This window comes from Solanum verrucosum, unplaced genomic scaffold (assembly GCF_900185275.1).
Source record: "Solanum verrucosum unplaced genomic scaffold, falcon-dt-bn FXZP01000069.1, whole genome shotgun sequence".
Taxonomy (NCBI): domain Eukaryota; kingdom Viridiplantae; phylum Streptophyta; class Magnoliopsida; order Solanales; family Solanaceae; genus Solanum; species Solanum verrucosum.
In genome coordinates, this window is record NW_026020102.1 from 88915 (window position 1) to 111052 (window position 22138).

A 22138-nucleotide genomic window follows, 5' to 3' on the forward strand; every position below is an offset into this window, starting at 1 on the left:
AACTGATGACCCTGACTGTCGGACCCTACATTTGGGAAAATTTAGGCAAGAGTATGTGTTAGTACAAAATAATGTACCAAGTATGATAGTCATGCATAAAATAGTTAAATCATGCTAAAAGGGACATTTAATTTATGACATGCAATTGGCAAAGCTAAAACATGATATGAAAGAGTTATAAAACATAAGTCATAAAACCAAGGTCAATGCAAGCTAACTTCATCTTTAAAGCCTTTGAACTCATATGCGATACTTCCCGAAGTAACCTTAGTTCATTATTAATGTGGGGAATTAGCCTTAACCTACATAGAGACCATGTGATCTATAATATGATCCCCCGGTGTCTCCCACACCGAAAAGGGTTGTCCTACTTGCCAAGGTAAGGACCATGAACTTCTAGCTTAAGTGGATCCACTAGCTAATCAACCTATGGGGGCACATAGTTAAGGGATAAAAAGATTGCTACTAGAAACCCGGCCTCTACTACGGGAGAGCTTCCATCTCATGAGATTGCTTCTAGAAACCCAACCTCTACTCGAGGGAGCTTGCATCTCATAATCAATATCCTCTCGGTGCTAAGCATAAATCCCACAAAATAGTTATTAAGTCTTGACTTATCTCATAATCCATGGAAAGATGTCCTTGGACAACCAATCCAAGCTAGTTTCATTAGGATAGCTCTTACTCTTTGATTCAATTAGGTGAGAAAACCTTTCAACATAAAAATCCTTTCTATGTGAGAAAACCTTTCACATCATGCTAGATATATTTATGAGAATGTCCTTTCAATAACACAACAACAACATCATCATTGGTACTTCACTCTCAAAGCACCCTTAAAACAATTGCATAGATTTTATAAGAAAATGCATAAGTCCATAATTTACCTCTTGAGGTTCAAGACCCACTTTCAATCATCAATACTTAGAAAAACATGAGTTAGATATAGATTTCATCATAAATACATGTAAAGCTAGCAAAACAAGCTTAATTTCATAAAACTCTTCCTTAAAGATCAAAATCCCATATCATATAGCTCATAACTTTGAAAACATGGGGATTACATTGGTTCATGGGGAAATCATCATAATATCATCATATTTCATCAATTCATGCACAAGAGATCATAATCCAATCATTTAAATCAACATTGAAGAGAACACATGATATTGACGAAACCCCTAACTCAATTGGGGAATTCTACCTTTTGAAATAGAGGAATTTGGGAACTCCATGGATAAAAGGAATCCATGGATGAAAACCATCATACCTTGAATCCAAAAGCTAGTCTTCAATGGAGGAATTGAGACTAGACCTTGATCCTAGCTTGAATCCTTTCTTCTTCTTCAAGTTTCTAGAGAGAGAAATATTTGGAGAGGAAATTTGGTCTTCTTTTAGATTCTTGAGAGAAAGGGTCTTAACTTGGGGAAATTTGAGAGTTGGATACTTATATAGGTCTTTAGATGAAGGATAAAACGACGTAGTATCGAATTAAAAGAAATCTAAAAAGACACAAAGGACCATGACTTATTACTAAAAACACTGCTTGTTGAGGCTCGCTGAAGGACACTTGGAGACTCGCCAAATGGGCCCTTAGCTCGCCTAAATGTAACACCCCATAGTTTAGTAGGTCAACTAAAGCTTGACGTGAGGATTAAAGTCGGGAATTTAGCTTCTCGTACTTAGAATGAAGGGTTTAGGTTTAAAACATCAAGGTACGACTCCCCAAGGACCAACCAAGGGTCCTTAAGGAGGGCCCTAAAACCACCCAAGAAACTACCCAAAACAGTCCACTCACGATTGAGGACTCACGGGCACTAGGTGGACCCACGCCCCGTGGGTGAGGGGTCGTGGGTCATGACCCCAAAAATCAAGCCAGAGAACCCTATCCACGGATGACCAGCACGGACCATGGGTGGACCCACTGCCCGTGGACGTGGTCTCATGGGTTGGGGGCAATGAAGTCTTAAGTCTGTTAAGTTAGGGGGTTAAGGGAAGGTTCTAGAATTAATTAGTTATTAAGTGATGTCGTTTTAACCTAGATTAGACCTACTATATAAAGACTTTAGACCCTTAATTAAGTGGTTCCAAATCATTATTTCAACTCACCAAAACGAACCCAATTCCCTCCAAGAAATTCTCTCTCTAGAAAGTGAAGAAGAAGAATAAGAAGAAGGGTTTAAGCTAGGTCAAGTCTCCATTGTTTCGAGACTTGTAAGGCTTTATAATCAAGGTATGTTAGCTTATTCATCCATGGATTCTTCCATCTATGGAGCCCCCTATATTTCCCCCAATTGTGAAGATGAAATCCCCAATTCAAGTTAGGGTTCCTTCCAAAAAATTTGGTTTAGTTGAGTATGAATCCAATTGAGTGGATATTGATTGTTTATGATTGAATTAGTAGTGAATAATGATATTATGATGATATTATGTGTTTTTCATGGTTAACCCTAGTCTAATTGATGAAATTAAAGAATGTGGATTTGTGCCTTGTGAAGTGAAATTGAGGATTCATAGGTGATCTTCTAGAATTGATGATATATATTGTAATTGTTAAAGAATATAAGTATGTAAACATTAATTGAATTAGATTAAATATTATATGATGGATCATGATTAGTAGTGATTGAGATTGAGCCTTTATGATGAGTTATGACAAGAATTGCTTAAAGACGAGGCTTGTGACTAGAATGTCTTGTGATCTAGGTATGAATGATGATTGTAAGAGGTAAATCTTTGAGAGTAAGGCATGTAGTCATGAATGTTGATCACTAGGGCTTTGAGAGTAAAGCTAATATGATGAATTATGTATGTTAAGGCTTTGAGAGTAAAGTCTAGATGAGAATAGAAGACTAATGGATAGAATTGTGGTAGAAGGCATTTACCTACATAGTCTATCTTATAAATGCTTGAACGCATGAAGTGATAGAATCACTTGAACATGGATTGATTGTCAAGACATCCTTCCATGAGACATGAATGTTAAGTAAGACTTAATAAGTAAGCTAAGGGGTGTATGCTTGACCCCCAAGTGGATATTGACAATGAGATGAAAGTTCACACAAGGTAGGGTCTGGGCTCCAAGTTGAAAGGGAAACCACACCTAGTTGATGTCCGGACTATCCAAGGTAAAGGGGGAACTCTCACATAGTAGAGTCCGGGTTTTCCCAAAATTAGGTCTCATGAGATGAAGCCTTCACCTAGTGGAGTTCGGGTTTCTAGTAGCAATCTCCGTATCCAATGAACTAAGACATACTTGAAGAAGTATCTCGAAGTGTTCAAAAGCATTAATGAACTAAGACATGATTAAAGAAGCATCTCATAGTGTTCAAGGTAATCATGAACTAAGACATGTTTCAAGAAGCATCTCCTAGAGTTCAAGAGCAATAATGAACTAAGATGTACTTAATGAAGTATCTCATAGTGTTAAAATTAAAAATGAACTTAGACTTGCTTAAGGAAGTATTTCATAGGGTTCAAATTAATGAGGAACTAAGATATGCTTAGTGAAGTGTCTCATAGTGTTCTAAGGTTTTATGAGAGGGAATAGTCTCCAACCAAGAAGTATGAGTATGATGACCTAAATGAGTACTTAGTATGGGTAGTATTATGGGGTCTTATCTATGCATTGCACAAGTATGACTTAAGGTTACCTAAGAAGTTTCTCCTATGCTAAGAGGATTTGAGTATGGACTATGCTTATGAATATGTGGTATTTCCTCTGTTATTGGATTATGCCTTATGTTGACTTATGCTCATATTATGCCTATGTTGGAGATTATGCTTATGATTATGTTATTGTCTCTTATGCTTATGACTTATGTTTTATGTTGGCTAAACCTTGTGTTATGCTCCTATGATGTTATGCTAGCTAACATATTTAGTACATTTTGTACTAAGCATACTCTTGCCTACATTCTCATCAAATGTCGGGTCCGGCGATCTTGAGTTCCATCTTTGAGGCTAGGTTGCTAATAGTGCAAAGGAGTTGAAGATTTGGTGAGTCCTCATAGCATCGAGGATAAAAGCCACCATTACCTTTATGTCTTTGTTTTATGTTTTAGACTTTTTGTATGGGCTGCATCCCAAGAGTTATTCAAGTTGTATTAGATGGTTTGAGACAAAGTGTTAAAGACTTCCGCTTGCTTTTATAAAAAACTTCGATTGTAAAGAAAAGTTTAAAAATTTCTGCATCATTTCTATTTACTTTATGTTATGATATGCTAAGTGACTTGTGTTAGGCCTTTCGAGGTCTAGTACGCCATGTTACATCTAGGGTGTACCCCTGGGTCGTGACACTAAAATTACAGTAAGCCATCCTAGGAGACATACCACTTTGGCGGTGGGGGAGGGACTTTGGCGAGGCGCCGACTGGAACAGCGAGCTCAATTTGGCTCGCCTAAAATTACAGAATGCAGGTCATCAGGGATCAAGCCAAAAGGTGAGGAGATTCCACTTGACGGATCGCCAAGTCGACTAAAAGTGAGTACTTTCCCTTTTCTAAATCTGGGATGTTACATGCATATACATGACATGATAAAATGTTACATGATAAAACATGACATGAAACATGATAACTCCGAAAACATGATAATGCAATAACCAAGTAAACATAACATGAATCTGATCATATGATTTCATAAAACATAATACATGGTCACTCATTCTTCTTTAAATCATAATCATAATTATAATATGTGTGATAATAATAAGATTATGTGGGAGATACCGTTAACCGATATAAATCATGTGAGATATAACATGAATTTCAATGTACTTCTCCAACAGAAAAGAGAGTGTCCTACTTGTCAAGGTAAGGACATTAATTATGAGCTTAGGTGGATCCACTAGCTAAAGTCCAATCATGACATAACCTACAGGGGCACATAGTTTCGGACTTGGATAAACACCACTAGTCCAACTTGGTGCTAAATAACTCCCAACGGTAAACAATGCATAATCATACTCATATTAATAATCATAATCTTTGAAATGATAAAATATAGTAATAATGAATCATTCATACAGAGTCTCACAGTCATAAGAATAACTCCTTTAAAATTATGATCTTATAACATACTTATAAGAGACTTTAATCAAACGAATCTAAATCATGATATTCATTCATAGTGAGAGGTACTTCAATTGAAAGCCTCATATTTCATATAAACTTGATGATACTTTATTTGAAAGCATCCTTGATTCATAAATTTTTTCATATCATAATGCATGCATATCAACATAACTTAATTCATGATAATAAAATACTTGCATAACATGAGTTCATTAAAATATCGTTGAAAACATTGAGTTTTAATCAAATCATGCATAATAAGATCAATCACGATGAATAAAATTAAAATCAATTGAACCAATAAGAAAATCATGAAAACTCTAGAATTTGGGTAAGAATCATAAATAAGAATTTGAAGAAAAACTCTAGAATTTGAGGTTTCTTGGGACTCAAAGGGTGGAGAAGAACTATATATTAGTGTTACATGTTGTATTCAGTCACAATTCAATTGAATTAATATCAAAAACCACATGTAAGGTTATCAATATGTTGCGACATATGACCTATTTGTGGTAATTTCAACACAAAATTGACCATATGTTTCAACAAAGTATACATATGTTGCCACATATGTCAATTTAATGGAGGTATTAATTGATAAATTAAGTGATTAATAAGTCTTATTAGACCATATGTTGCAACATGCAAGTCATATGTTTCAAAATTGAGCATATGGACCAACACATTGAGCAATATATTAAGACTTTTTGTCACTTCAGTGAGCATATGGACCAACAAAATATACATATGTTGCCACAGATGCCAAATAACTATATAATAAGGAAAAATAACAGAACTGATGGAATAGGAAAAAATAACAGAACAACAGAATATAGGGATATACATACATTAATATGCCAAGCAAAACAAACAAACTTCATCGTCAAAAAATTAACTATATCTAAATTTAGTTCTACAAAATTTAACTCATAACAAAATTGATGCAATAGGTTCATTGTCCAACAACGAGTGTATGACGCAAAAATTTAACTACATAATCTAGTTCTAAATCACAGCTACATAATTCACAACAAATATCATCTTCATCGTCACTTCCCTTGGGCCAGGCTTTCTTGCGAAGGTTTTGCTTATGTTGATGAACAGTGCAACAAATGGGTCCTTGTCCCAAAACATAAGGCTTTGGCACCCACATTCTACCTAAAACTTGTCGTAAATTATGTCGACATGTCCTAATTTTCGGTGTCTCCATTTATTTCATGTTGGCAATGAACATTAAGCCTTCTTGCATGGATTCACCGCTCTTGAAGATTGAAATTATGGCAAGGGCATATGATGAACCAATGTGACCTATGTCTGTTGCATGTGTAAGTTATATGTTACAATATATGACTATTTTGTTGCGATAGATAAATCATATGTTACAACATGTAAGTCATTTGGTTCAACATGTGATTTACCTATCACAACATGTTAGTCATATGTTCCAACATATACCTTTTTTGTTGCGATTGATAAATCATATGTTGCAACATGTAAGTCATATGTTGCGATATTTGATTTACATATGACCTTTCTGTTGTAACATAAGACTATCATATGTTCCAATATTTGAGTTATTCAACACAAGTCAACTATTGCAACATATATAACCATCAGCTGGAAATGCGAATGTAAATTATTGAAAAAATTGCAGGTATATCCAGATGATTAATAATTCAAAGAACTATTAATTTTACTTACCAAACAATGGTGTGTAAATACAATCACTTATGAAGTAATGACAATTGATATAGAACGAAATCTGGTCCACTGATTAGCTAAATCTGATTCAAGAAGAAGAAGTACAAGGAATAGCAGTCAAGAACAACAATGTACGAACAAGAAGAAAAAGAAGAAAGAGATGAAGAGAACGGGAAGAAAGCAATCAAGAATGAACAAGAAGAAGAAAAAGAGAGCAAGTAACCGGCAGGGGTAGGTATGGGGATTTTGCAGTTTTTATTTCCCCTTTTGGATCCCTGACTTCCCTCCATTTTTGGTTAAATTAGGTTTAGTCTTTTACCCTTCATTTAATACAATGGACCAAACTGTCAACTTAAAAACTTGTAGGCAACTCCCACACATGCCTCATAAATCCTTAATCCTTAATTACATAATTGTGACCTACACTCAATTAAAACAACTTGTGTCACCACCATTTACTTTTGAAACTTTAATGTCACCCTTAATTCAAAATCCTTAGTAAGTTGATGTCATGATGTAGACATCGAAATTTTGTAGCACTCTACAAGACGAGTTCTATTTCAGTTAGGGTTTTTGGAGGCAATTCTACTCTAAACCCTAACTCATATCTATATAAAGGGTAACATAGACATCTCAAATATTCGTAAATTCATGAGATATTCATAAAGAGATCAAGATGTGTCCTCATGCGTTCGAGAAATATGCTACTAACAACTCTTGAATCAGAGAAAAAATACATAGAGACAAATCAAGGAAGCAAAAATATGCTACTAACAACCCTCGAATCACAAAGAAAATACAGAGACAAGAATCAACGAAGCAAGAACCCTCAAATCACATAGGAAACACAGAGAGAAGAATCAAGGAAGCAATGCTTGCCTAGCCACCATCACACAAGGAACGAACAAATTTGTACCCACAATGTTTACTAATAAAATTAAGTTCTTCGTATTTTATTTGTGATTGCAACCTATTTTTTATCACTTGTAAAATTAGTTGCAAACAAATGGTCTCTTAGCTAGCGTTTAGCCCCAAATTTCTAAATATTCTTGACAAGTCATTTTTGGGTGAAGTTTTAGGTGAAGTTTCACCATGCATTTTGACAAATCATTTTCTTTACGAATCCCAAATTCCTAAGAACACAACCGAGTACAATATCTCTGAGAAAATTAAAACAACTTTTAAGTGGATATGATTCAGTAGAAGAGATTTTGTCACAACAGTCATCAATCTCAGCACCAACTATAAGAAACAGAAACAACTCTATACTCGAAGCCATTAGCGGGCTACTAACAACTGACTGCTTATTGTTTGGGGATGTACTAATTACAAGTGCATGAGGTACAAAAGGCATTTCCTAACACTCACCTTTTACTATCGTCTTACCAAGAAATTTCTACAAGCATGATAAAAGATCGAAGCATGTTTTGATCAATGATCAGTAGTGTTTACACAATCGTCTATGTCATTTAGTCATCATCCTCACTAATCAAACAAAACGAGAATGGGGAAAACTTGTATCCGTCTCCCTCATAGAACTTGTTCTGGAATTCTACCCAATGAAGACGCAAAGCATGTAAGAATGCACTTAGAGTTTCCATCACAAGTAGCACACCGACAGTAGCAAATATAAATACCACTATGCCAATGATAAGTATGATGAGATTATTGTACCTGTAAGAAAACATAGGATACACTAGATGTCAGGTCAAGGAAATGGTCTCTTGCTCAAAGAGAAAACAAGGATAATAAACTCTCCAGTTCATATTTATGGGCAAACAAGGAAAAACCTTACCCCATTGCGAGAAGCAGAACTTTGTCATAGAACACACTTGACAGTTCTGAATGTGCCAAACTGCACAGAAACAGAAACATAAAAATCATATACCTTTATAAAAAGAACAAATCTTTAATTACTAGTTAAGGACTAAACATAGGTAACATGAGAACCCTTAGATGATCACCTTCGGGCTACATATATGTATTCTCAACAGCTTCTATCAAATACAATGATCTCCTCTAGACTCGTATGCTCTACAGCTAACAGCTTACAGCTAAAACTTGAAAGCAAACTGAGAAAAACTGTCAAACTTATTCAAAACATCCAGACTGCTATAAGATCAATCATGATTCATGACCTTCAAAGGGCACATCAAATTATCATCAATCAATCAATAACTCCTCGACCCCCACACTAATTGGATCAATTATATGAATCTGCTATACCATTCTGCTCTATTAGCATCTATTCAACTCATATACTAAATAATCTGTCTTTATAGGCAAATTAAGCATTCTCTAAAACTGGCACCTATCCCCACACTAACATATAGGCTGTGGCCAAACAAAAAAAATACCCATGTCAAGCACCTAACCTAATGAAACTATAACAACCAAAATTAGTATGGACTATGAATCCTTGTGTTCCATGCTACATGTATCCTGAGCAGCTTCTATGATATAGAATTATCTTTCACAGGCATTTGCTTTACAGCTAAAAATGGATAGCAGAATAGATATCCTGGCCAGCTTCTCTCATATAAAATGATTTCTTACAGGCTGATTTGGTTTACAACTGAGTGTTGATAGCGAATTGAGAAATGTCAAACTCATTGAGATCAAACCTACAGGATCAATCCAACCGTCATAAATCAGACTTCTTCTTGAAGCTTATTTCATAACTCTTGAATAGATGTGTCAACAGAAGAATGGTTCAAATAGGAGAGTCAATTATTTTGCCTAGCGTCCAGAGGATTTAAAGATGCCAAACTGTTCAAGCTTCTCAAATCATTATTGACAAAAGTTGAAGATCTATCATTCAATCATTCTGGTTTAGCTCCTTTCGAAGAATACACAGACGTTTGCAGCACAAAAAATAAATAAATCAGATGAAATGATTCTCTCCATTACTTTTGCTTGTATCAGTCATACAAAATCAAAGTTTATCAGTAAAACTTTCATCCCTGTTAATCTGAACTTTGACTACTTTCTAGAGTGAATACTGATCAAACATGCAGTCATTGACTAATTGTGAACTAGTCTTTTGAACATCTAACTTCAAAACCGAATACTTATCAACAGAAGTGAGTTTGGACTTTATACATTTGCAAGACAGGAGCATTTATCAACTTGATATATACGTTCATACTTCAAACTTCAAAGCTGGTAGATACACACCTGAGGGCCCATAGACGCAGGTATGAAGCTGTATTAGAGACTGCTCCAAGTACAAATTCTATTGTATGTATGAGCTGATGTACAAAAACTTCACTGAAATCAAATTCTTCATGTCCATGTGAATGATCGTGTGTCTCCAACTCAAACGAGTCATCAGTGCTTTCAAGCATTGCATACAATTGACCTCGATGCCTCTGGAAATTCATGATGTGATAATGAATAAAAGTTCATGGAAGAAGAAGAGCAATACTGGAGAAAATAAGTACCGCCAAATTTTTGGCTGAATTTATAGAGTTTAGACATACTTCCTCATGTTGTTTCTTTAGAAGAAATGGCTTTGGAAATAACATCCATGGAACGGCAACAAGTGCAAGCGATACGAACAAAAGCTGGATCAGAAGAGAAGATAACAGATATTAGAGATGGCCTCTTCTGTAGCATGTTAGATGTATTTATAATTTAAGAAAAATGAAACCTGGAGGTATTTTTGCCCAGGAAAAAGCTGGTTCTCGCCCAAATCATCAGTAGGGCTTAGAAACATGTATATCATTACGTGGTACAGATCAGCTTGAGAACCAGTGCACCATTTGACAATAATAAGAAGTGAAAGATAGCCAAAGAGGCTGTTCAGAAATATTATCTGGGGGACAAACTGATGCCTGAAACATACATGATAATAAGTATAATGGCAGAGTGGCACACTAAATTCCAATAGCACATGAATACTTTACACACATTCAAGGGTAGAAATTAACAAGAACTGAAAATATTGATACAATAGAGGCAAAATGTTATTTATAACTGTGAAATGTCCCGAGACACAACCAAGGAAAGAGGCATGTAATCTGGCTTACCAGACATTCACGTTATTTTGAAAAAACTTTGCGTTGAAATAGCTTAAAATGATTCCAAGATTCATCTGAGCTACACCTAGTAGAATTGACATCTTCATCTTCAAAGAATTCAGAAATGGTAATTCGCTGCGTGAACCATGCCATTTAGGATCCACACCAAATGGATAGGCATCGCGGACCTTGATCAAACCTGTTATAGTGGCATCCCTTCAACAAAAATAACTGGTTCAAGGATTGGAATTGGAGCAATGAAGAAAACAATGAGAGCCTGAACTATTACTTCAGCACCTACCTGCAGGAAGGATCGCGACAACCATAAGCTGATTGCCCAAATATTTCAAAGGGGACAGAAAAAAATTCGTTATATATGAATCCTGTATATATCGAAAACAGAGCCATCATCATAATAATGTAGCGACCGCCAAAAGTCATCTCCATGATGTCCCCAAGCTTCTGTTGAGATAAATCAAATTGAATGAACCTACTGCTCATAAAACTTATTAACTGAATACAAAGTCTATAAAACATGATTTATCAGTGATGCCAAGTCAACGATGCACAACTAGCTCTTAATCTTTCCTGAGCAAAACATAATTTTCCAATAAATTAGCAATCAAAGATGGTACAAATAGGGACAAAGAACTGTAAGACAGATGCATATAACAGCTGGATACTTTTCAGAAAAGAACTTCGGCACTGACCTGACCAGAGAGCTTCCTCTCCCGTAAGATGAAATATAATGTCGCAAGAAACAAGCATATACCATGTCCCCAGTCTCCAAACATGACAGCAAAGAGGAATGGGAAAGTTACTACTGTGAAAACAGCAGGGTTAACTTCCTGATATTTTGCAATCCTATAATGAACCACAGACAAGAGGATCTCTAAGGAAGTGTAGATACCACAGTACTCCAGTCAAATAAATAGTTAAAAAAGCAAAATATTGTCCTGCAAGAGACCACTTAAAAACGACTTTCTCTCATGGTCATGGTAATAAAGATGAGGAAATCAAGTTGCTAGCACAAGAAATGTTGAAAACTGGATGTCATAACCTATGATGCTCTGTCACAAGGATAAGCAATCAGAGGAAACCAGTCAACTGTTCTTTTGTTGTCAACATAAATCTGTGTGTTTATATTTAAATATGTTAAATCAGGAAAGAGACAAGAGAGAACTGTGATTTTCGCCGTTATAAATGAAGAAGCAAAGTTCTTTCTGACAGTGAATGGTAACTATCAAAGATCACATAATGTGTTGTTACCCATTATTCCTTCAATTTTACCCTTATATGAGCACATTGAATATTAGACTTAATTGTATATATGAGTAGATCATATATTAAGCAGATTTAACTGTCTGAAAATCAACCTGTATTGGTTTTAAAAATAGGTGTATTCAGACCTTTAGTTTTCTGGTTTTGTTGAAATTTTAGGGGACTCCGATGCTTTGAGGTGGGTTCAGATTTTTGCATAATGCACGAATCAACTCAGAGAAAATTTTATGTATTTTAAAATTATCTTTCCAAAGTAATAGCTCCCTATGCAGTTTATGGCTGCACACTGAAAACCTGAAGCAATCACACCAGTATATGGAGGAACGAAATTTGCAGAATTATAGTCCGCACAAACAACAATGAAATATCAAGTGTTTAATTGAGACCGAGCATCACAACTCAACTTTCAAGGAAGAAAATGTACTTCAATGAGTGGGTGTTCCAACCTTAAATTCATTTTGAATTTCTTATCCAAGGATAAGTACTCACTTAGGATGTTAATCATGTATGTGGTTAGTTCAATCAGGAAAAATATCAAACAAAGTTACCTACTCTTAACGGGCAAAGCGAGCCCCTTTATTCTGAATTAAAGAATTCAAAATCAATCAAATCTACTATTACTCACCCATATGCATCAACAATTTCTTGGAAGGCAGATGTAAATTTGTTTGTACGGAAATATGTAGGTGGCAATTCTGTGGTATGCAAGACCTGGAATATTGCCCCAACTTGTGAGTTACCATCCAAAGTTGCTCGATGCAACGCATTTTGTATCTGCAAACGTCCAAAGGAAGTATGTTTGACATTAGAAATTACATAATGAACACAAAATACAAAAGTAAATTATATCAAAAGGTGGGTGCACTGCACCTGGCTGGTGGCATAAACTGGGCACCAACCCTCACCCACAAGGCACTTCTTTGTCACATCAAAACTGAGCATATTTAGTGTATGGAAAATGAACTTCTCCTGCTTCACCTTCACAAGTAGAAACGGATGCAATTCAGAGACAATGCAACTCTTGTACACACGTCCAATCAACAAATTTGACCAGTTGAGTAATAAAAAAGTGTGGTTTCATTAAACTAATAGATGGCTAAGAGAAACATAAAACTTACCAGAAGGTTCCATTGGCCAAATTCATAACCAATGGTCTGTAAGAGATTTGCCCGGTGTAGCTGTCCGATGTCTACGGTGGTCTTCAACTCTGAAAGTTTTCCAGATACCTATGAGTAAAAATAGGGAAACAACTTGGTAAATTCAACAGAAATGCCAAGGTATATACCTTGACAAAGAATAGCTGCACATCTGGAGTAACATGTTATGGCAGAAATCCAATTTTTTTTTCAAACGACTGCTACTCGGAAAAGTTAACTGGTATAGAGAGAGAAAGTACATGAATCATTTCCTTAACTTGCATCAATAGCTGATATCGTTCACTATTAGGTTACAGGCTTTATAGCAAACTGACAGGTTGAGTTATGCAAGGATGAAGAATAGTCTTTTTCAAGATTAAGGATAAGTAGAGAAATATCTTTTGAATTGTGAACTAAAAGATCAAGTACTATAGGGTAGTAAAACCATTCTAACAGATCTATCAGAAATCCAAATGGATTTAATCCAGTTGAGTCTCATGTTCAAAATATTTGTCAGCAATAGCATATAAAAAAGTTTGATGAGCCAAATTTAAAGAAAATAACCTTCTAATATATTTGAGATCAGGGTATAAAAACTTAAACTAAATTTATGTTTGGTACTTTTAGATATTGCTTAAAGGAGATAATCATATGCGACGAGTAACACTTATATAAGCAACAATTCTTTTCTTTAACTGATATATAAGCAAGAACTGATTTAAGAGTTCAATAACTAGCAAACTGCACCAATCATACGGTTACGTTGAAGTCCATCCACTCCAAGCATACACAACTAAACCCAAAAGGTAATTTTGTGGCATACCTCCGTTATCATCTCAAACTGTCTGCCTATGTCATCAGTGAATGGATACCGATTTGCTCCAAATGCATCGCAAATTTTTAATATCTTGTTCTTCGCCCTTTCTCCAGAGTAAAAGATAACAAACACATTTTTTTCAACCTAAAAACAAAAATTAATAAGCTCAGAGCACTTTAGGGATATGATTATCTTGGATCTCAATGAAAAAGAAATACACCCAACATGAAAGATAGGGGCAATTTGGTGTCCTTATATCCTTCTCCCTCCCAAGGAGGATTCAGTAGTGAACTTTATACTCCAAACATCATAGCACTTCTATCTTCTAAAATGAAATAGCTGGAAATAAAAACTATGAAACCCCAAATCTAAGCATCCAATTCTCAAAGCACAATAACTTTAAGCGCATGTTGTTCAGACTCTTCAAAAATGTCAGCGTGTCCATGTCGGATTCTCCGAAAGTAGTGCAATTTTGGAGAATTTGACATGGGTGCAGCATCAAAAGTGAAGAGACTGCACAACTTAGATTTAAGCATCATATGAGCCCCTCTCTATTTTCAATAAGTGAAGTACTGGAGTTAACCTCGCTGCCTGACAATGGATCCGTCACAGGATTTTTCACAACCACTTGCTTTAAAAATACATTTCCTCTGGTTGCACGAAAAAGAAATCTTTCAAAAGCCATAGATTTCTCTCTAGCAACAAGCCCACTGACAAATCCCAGCTTAACTTGTTTTGAAGGATCAGCAAAGGCTTCCTGTGTGAAAAGCAAACAAAGTATATCAATTTACAACTACAGTACCTCTACCAGAAAAATACAACACCACCAATATAGCAGTACCTGCTCTAACAACAGAGGACTATCAATTGATCTCTCGCCATGCATGTGCTCCTCCAGTTCTTTCTGTTGAGCTGTAGCACTGTTTTGAGCTGAATGGAAGAACTCACCAGCCTGATGGAACAAAAACAGCTTGTATTTAAAACATCTCTATTATAAAAGAACATAATGCTAGCCAAGCAGATACATTGTGCCAGATAGTTCTATGCCAGAGATACTTTTTTTTTTTTGATAACCGAGCCCGCCCCTCTACCCTTCTCCACTTAAATACCGGGCTTCGCTTTACATGGTTTGGGGATTGAACCTGCGACCTAAGCCACAAATCCTCCACCCTTTGCCACTTGAGCTAGGCCTTGGGGGCTCTATGCCAGAGATACTTAGCATCAATGTAGCCTCACCTTCTGCAGAACAAGCTTATACTCGAGAAGCTCATTGTAAGAACGTTGAAGCTTTTCAGTATTAGTATTCATCTCTGATAAATCAGCTTCGAGTTCACCAAGTTGGACCTTTCCATTTCCATTTTTTTTTAAAAAAAAAAACATGGCAACAATCAGAATCATGGTAACAGTGACAATAAAAGTGATATAAAGAAAATAGCACTCCATGGTGAGCCTTAAATACAAGTAGATAAAATAAGCAGACCTCCAATTCATCCAGATTTATATTTGGGCACATTGTGGTCCTTGTTGAAGGAGTAATCCCTGCCTTCGTCATTTGTTCCTTTAAAAAGCGAAGTTTACGTGCCATATCTCCACATCTTTTAATCTGTGAAAGTAAACCCATGCATAAGTTAACTGAGAATATGTAAATAGAAAGTGAGTTGTATTGGTGCAAAGTTTATCTAAGCTGTGATGCTAGTGGTACTCAGGCAATGTATAAGAACTGAATGAGCATGTCTAGGAAATTGATCAAGTAGAAAGCCAGTGCTGATGAAATGCCTGGCCATTCTGGATTACTTCATTCAGACATTCAGATTAATCACAGAAAGAGGAAGACCACATCTGAATAACTTATAAAATCCTACAGGATACAGATGAAAAAGGTCATCTTTGTGTACTATCAGATAAAAGTGGCTTGTTGCTTCAAATATGTTCTATCAAAAATAAAAATTAAATTAACCTGCTCTATTTTACCATGTTAATGACTTAGGAATCATTTCGTTAGTGGACAAAATTACAGTGAGATTTTGATGCGAGGATTATAACACTGAGATTAATAATCCCTAGATTATTTAGCACTCCCTCTGTCCCATTTTATGTGGAACCCTTTGACTTGACACGGTGTTTAAGAAAAAAAGGAAGACTTTGGAAACTTGTGGTCTAAAACAATCCTTGGATATTTGTGTGGTTGAGATTCATTTAATCAAGGGTAAAAGGGGAATTTTAAAGTTAAATTGTTTCTAATTGTAGTAAGGTGATATTCTTTTTGGGATGGACCAAAAAGGAAAGGGTGCCACATAAAATGGGACGCAGGGATTAATAATGTTTTGTTTAGTTGATTGAGTTAAAAATGAGTATATGGTGTATAGTCAAAAAACGGAAGCACGATGCACTAAAGCTCTTGCTATGCATGGGGTCCGAGGAAGGGCCGAACCACAAGGGTTTATTGTACGCAACCTCTCCTTGAATTTCAACAAGAGGTTATTTTTCCACCTAAGTTGCTCGGACTCAGATGCGGGTGTTTGATACGGTTGCGGATCTAGAGGTCGGATCCTTCATGATCTAATGTTTAAGATTCGGGGATATGGATCCATTTAATGGATACGGGTTCGGGGATTTGGCTAAAAATAATTAAAATATCTAAAAGTAGAGTTATAAAACCTAAATTATGAGATATTACGCGGAGAACTTGAGGAGAATCCTGGATGGAGATTAAAGGAAAATGAGTGACATTGATATTTCTAAATATAAGGTATACCATTTTCTTCTATTTCACCTTAGTTTTTGTATTGATTACATAAATCATTAAAACTGTTCAGACTTTCCCCATCGATTTTGGTCAAAGTACCCAAAATCGGTTGACCAAATCGGACACAGATCTTACACCCACACCCATGTCGTGTCGACACGGGTGAGGCACCAAAAGTGAAAAGTTCAAGCAACTTAGATTTCCACGGCTTGAACATGTGACCTCTTGATCGGTCACATGGCAACAACTTAACCAATTACTCCAAAGCTCCCCTTCAGTATATGGTGTATAATTGAAAATAAGTATTTGGTTTGTAACCCAAAAACTTTGAAAAACTTTTAGTTCTAATTTTAATCTTGGCTTTCTTAAAGGACTTTGGGAAAAGGACTTTGTGAAAGAGCATATTTGTCTTTTAATTGTTTTATCCCAGGATTACTTAACCTGACATTGTTATCCCACGTTGAATGTGGTATGAAAATGTGCCAAGATTATGGTCTAAAATAATCCAAGGATTAGTTAATCCCGAATGAAATATTTCAACCAAACACAGGATAAACTAATCCCACTTTTTTATTTTAGGATTATTTTCTTTATCCCTGATACAGAGCGACCCCTTAAAAGCTAAAGCCCCTAGACGAAGGGTGTAATCCAATGCATTGGTGGCCTCATTAGAAGGTTTATCCTTATATTATACAAGGAAAACATTATTAAGAAAATTCGAGCCAACAAATCCACACTCCAGATAATTTGCAAATCTGGTTCAAATCAACGTGCTGCAATGACTATTACGGCTCCAATAGAAGATGCTAACCTAGTAATAAGCTAGAGACTGGATAACCTACAAATCATATCACTAAAAGCCAGGGAGATGGTGCATCACAATTAACAGCCAACCAAAATTTCCACTTCAGTCTTTGCCTTACAGTTGTTGAAAGTCTATGGCACTAGTGCATGCATTAACTCTATAGAGACGAAAAAATGTCAGATAATAAACCAAATGGCATGATTAGTAATTACTCTTGTTTGCCTTAGTAAGCTTGCGTGCCACTCAAAGGTAGAAGTGGCTTTAAGTGTGAAGCGCAATTGAAGAACATGCTTGAGTGAACAATGCACAAAATGAAGGAAGAAAATTACATTTTACAAGAAAAAATAATAGAAAATTTGAAAAAGAAATTGCAATTGAGCACATCTATGAAATAAAGGCGATGTCTATCTAGTTCAAAATCCATCTATTTCTGAGTCTAGCAGAAGATGGTGTGTTAAGCTTACAATTCAAATTTGGCGTGTAGATTTGTTGCAGTACTAAATTTATAATTTCCTTTCCTATCGCTAACACACTCATCCATAAAAATTTATGAACAATAATATAAAGTTTTGACAACTATTTTTTCCTTTGATGTCGCCCTACACAAGTTTACTTTAGGTCCTATGTATTCTAAAGAGTTTTTTCGTCATGTCAGAGGTTTATATGCTACTCGAAAATATAGAGAACAACTAAAAGCTTTTATTTCTATTTTTCATTTTGTTTTGTGTAGTATTGGACTGGGATGCACTGAAATGGAGCAATATAATTTGGTGTTGTTTTGTCATTCTCTACAAGAAGAAACCCAGCCACATAATAATTAAATTCTTTAAACTACTTTACAATACGGTTGATTGGCTTGTTTTTATTGAGAGTATGCCTTACCACCTTCGTTGAACCGCCACTGAAGAGAAATTAAGCGTTTAACCTATGATAGTGATACAATTTGATAAAGAGTAACAGTGAAATGAAAGTATCAGAAAACGGCTGTAGACAGCCAAAATTTAACTAAACTTATACTTCAATTCCAAAATAAAATCAAAATGGTGTAAAAGAAGAACATAACAAGAATGATAAAACAAACCTGGGTTGCATATGTTCGCTGGAATGGGCTCTTTTCCACATTAAGCTGTAAAAAAGCATTATCAGGTGGAAATAATCATTCCTTTGTTCTAAGATTTTTCAGCAACAGATGACAGACCCAAAGAGAGTCTAGTGCATAATTAAGAAACATAAAATTCCATGAGAACTTGGTGATCTACCATCAGAAATCCAAGATCATCTTAAAAAGGAAAGCAGAAAGAAAGTAAAACCCCTTAGGAAACAGAACTGATGCAGTCATAAATTGTTCCTCCAAGACTAGCTGATTGGAAAAAACATGCTTAGAATATAAAAAGCATAGTCACAGTTGCAGAAAGAATTGAAGCTGGCAATAGATTGATGCCTTCAAAAATAACTTGAAGGTGCACATAGGAGGCAAACTACATGACAGTTTCTTCCCACAAAATTTTCTGAATTACTAAAAGGAATTAAAAGGGGATCTTTCACAGCCAACATTACAGAAGTTACTCTAAGAGAACCAAATTTGCCTACTAAGAATCCTGAAAAAAACAACTCACTCCATTTCAAAAGATTGACATCATCACTTTTTGAGGAACCAAAAAAACTAAATCTACTATAAATTGTCATACATTTTTCCAAATATTTCTCATAACAAAAGAAAACAAATTTAAGTTATTTCTATGTGTTTTAAAAAAAAACTATATCTAAATTCTAAAAACTAAGGACCTTAGAGTTAAGACTGAAAATGAGATGTTTCATGCCTCAATAGGATTTGTAAGGATAGGCCTAGTTCATTGGTGATCAACAATACCTTTTTGTCTAGAAGGAGTTTACTCGATTTGGCTTTGAAGGCCATAGCACCTAGCAAGAGCTTGGAGGTGCTTGAGATGGTATCATGCCAAGGCATTTGGATACTACATCACTGATTGAGACAGTCTAGGTTCTACTATTGTTTCGCAAGTTCTAGTTAGGATTAGTAAGCTAAGGCCTAGAGCCCTTACTTGTACTCTTTCCTCTGGGGTTTGTTTTATTTTTAATAAAAAAAACTAGCCAGAGGCACCCTACCTAGTGGATACACTTAAAAAAAGAAAGGAAACGAGAGATAATTTGACTATCAGGTTGTGAGGGAGCTAAATGTGTTGAAGAGGGTTCAATTGAATCATCTACAATGGAAAATTAAATATTCACTTTTTTGAATTCCCTCGTTAGAACTACTAGCTCCACCACTGCTATAAGGGCCCCTAATCCCGTCATTCTTTAGAATACTGAACAATACAGTACAGCAAAGTCAACTGATCACATTGGTATGCAAAATCTCGCATCAAGTTCAGCCCTTTCAGCAATTAAAAAAATGGCAATATCTAATTAAGTCAAAAGGAATAATCAGAATCAAATTCATAATTCATGAAGTATGTACATTCAAACTCGTATCCGACTCATCCTTCAGCTATGAAACATACGGCAAATTTGATATTCAAAACAAATGATAAAAAATCAAAGGTATATATATATATATATATATATATATATATATATGAAAGATGTAGGGATATGTAAACATTTCATATTCATATGAATCAAATGTGCTTGCTTGATGCTTACGTCTTTGAATTGGAAGAGACCGAGGTCACCGAGGTAAGAAACTGTACGATGAGCGGATTCTAACGGGATAATCAATTGCACCAACTGCATTGGTTCAGATCGTAAAAGATCCATCGTCGGACAACATCCTCCTCCGTCTACCATTGTATGATTTTCTCAAAATGGTTGAGATTTTATGCAAATGTACTTTATGGAACGTATAATGCAGTTTGTTTATACAATTCTTCCGATGAAATTACTGTCGGCGGAAATTCCACCGGCCGATCGATTTCTGATTTTAGCTTTCTCCGGTAGTCTTCTCCATTTGGTTATAAAGTCAGTCGTCAAAGAATCGAGATCTGCATTTCGAAAACCATTTAAATAGGAACTTCTAAACGGCAGCGTTCTAATACAGTTCAATTGTCCATTGTTAACTTTTGAGTTTAATTAGGACGTATTTGGTTATGCGATATGAAATCATGATATGATATGTATTATAATATAAGATCATGAGATAAATTGAAGTTTTGTTTGAACATGCGATATGATATTTTTGTGTTTTATATTTTCTAATAAACATAAGAATCTCATAAGTTGTAAAACTATTGAAATAGCCCTAATTGTTTATTCAATCTTACCAAATAAATAAAAATTTATCTATCTTTAATTGATCAAACTTTAATTCAATAAAAAAATTCAACATAAATTATAGTGTACTAGTCTTTAACTAACATTGTTACTTTGAATCATTTGTTGGTCAATATCATCCGCAACTATATTTTCATGATCATTGACCATAAATATTTAATCACTCATTTGGTATTCTCGCAAATAATTATGTAACACTGCACAAACTATGACAAATTTCACTTGTGTATCAATATCGTAATGATTCATATCTTATTTCACTTGTGTGCAATTATTCATTTTCAATACATTAATTTCTTGCTAAAAATCAAGCATATTGGAATTAGTGATTATCAAACATACATCACCAATTTTTTCTTTTTTCATATGAAATTCTTTAAACATTTTCATATATAGCCGAAAGAGAACGTTTTTTTTATTATGAAAAATCAAAAAAATATTACTCCCTCCGTTCTTATTTATATTCACCAAATCAATTTCTACTTTATTATTTATATTCACCAAATTTAAAGTAATAAAATTATGTTGATGAGAATAATAAATTTCAAAAGTAATGATGTGATTATAAATTTTATTTACATATGAAATAAAATATAAATAGTTAGTTGATATAAATGTGTGGTTGTTTAAACAAAATAAAAACTTATGGGTCAATTTTTGTATTTAAAAATCCCAAATCATGATATGGAATTCTCATATCATGATTTTTGGAGAATATGGTATTCCATCTCATGATATGAAATCATGAGATGGAATCAACGTGAAATCATATGTTCAAACGATGATTCTATCTCACGATCCTATATCGTGATATAGTATCACATGGTCAAACGCTTACTTAATATCGAAATTATTTTTTACACAAGTATTTAAGGTTTATTATCAGTAAGTTTTAATTTTTATTTTTTTTAATATTCTATTCAAATTATAAGTAAGGAAAATACTAAATTGTAGAAGACAACCACGACTTTTTTTTTTAATTGAAAGGTGGCAACCAAGACTCTATATTTACTCTTACCATTTTTTTTCAAATCATAAGCATACGACTTTATTACTAAAAAAAAAAAAAAGAAGGAAGGATTCAATAGTGTATTGTCTTCATTGATGTCAATTTCTACTTTATTGTTGTTTAACACCATCAAATTTTAGTTAATTACAACATCAACCTTTAAAGCAATCAGTAAAACAAACCCAAATAATAACTATCACCATTCTATAACATAGTTCAAACTTTTAATTTTAACATTCAATTTTTTAGTTTTTCTAAA

General features: G+C 34.8%; 1 protein-coding gene across 2 annotated transcripts; it reads right to left on the reverse strand.

Moving 5' to 3' along the window:
- Positions 1-8166: 8166 nt before the first annotated feature.
- Positions 8167-20556, reverse strand: LOC125825058 (V-type proton ATPase subunit a2-like). 2 transcript variants are annotated; one of them, XM_049504404.1, is made up of 19 exons: positions 20244-20270; positions 18664-18708; positions 18465-18507; positions 15512-15634; positions 15268-15375; positions 14873-14983; positions 14615-14788; positions 14038-14175; positions 13197-13304; positions 12949-13056; positions 12704-12852; positions 11508-11661; positions 11099-11259; positions 10807-11013; positions 10428-10611; positions 10258-10341; positions 9953-10146; positions 8571-8630; positions 8167-8449 (listed from the first exon to the last, which is right to left on the reverse strand). In XM_049504404.1, the coding sequence occupies exons 4-19, from the start codon at positions 15614-15616 to the stop codon at positions 8245-8247; spliced, it is 2250 nt and encodes a 749-aa protein (XP_049360361.1). In that variant the 5' UTR covers positions 15617-15634; positions 18465-18507; positions 18664-18708; positions 20244-20270; the 3' UTR covers positions 8167-8244. The 2 variants fall into 2 exon arrangements, with proteins under 2 accessions (XP_049360361.1, XP_049360360.1); XM_049504403.1 differs by lacking the exon at positions 18465-18507 and having other exon boundaries at positions 20244-20556.
- Positions 20557-22138: the final 1582 nt, after the last annotated feature.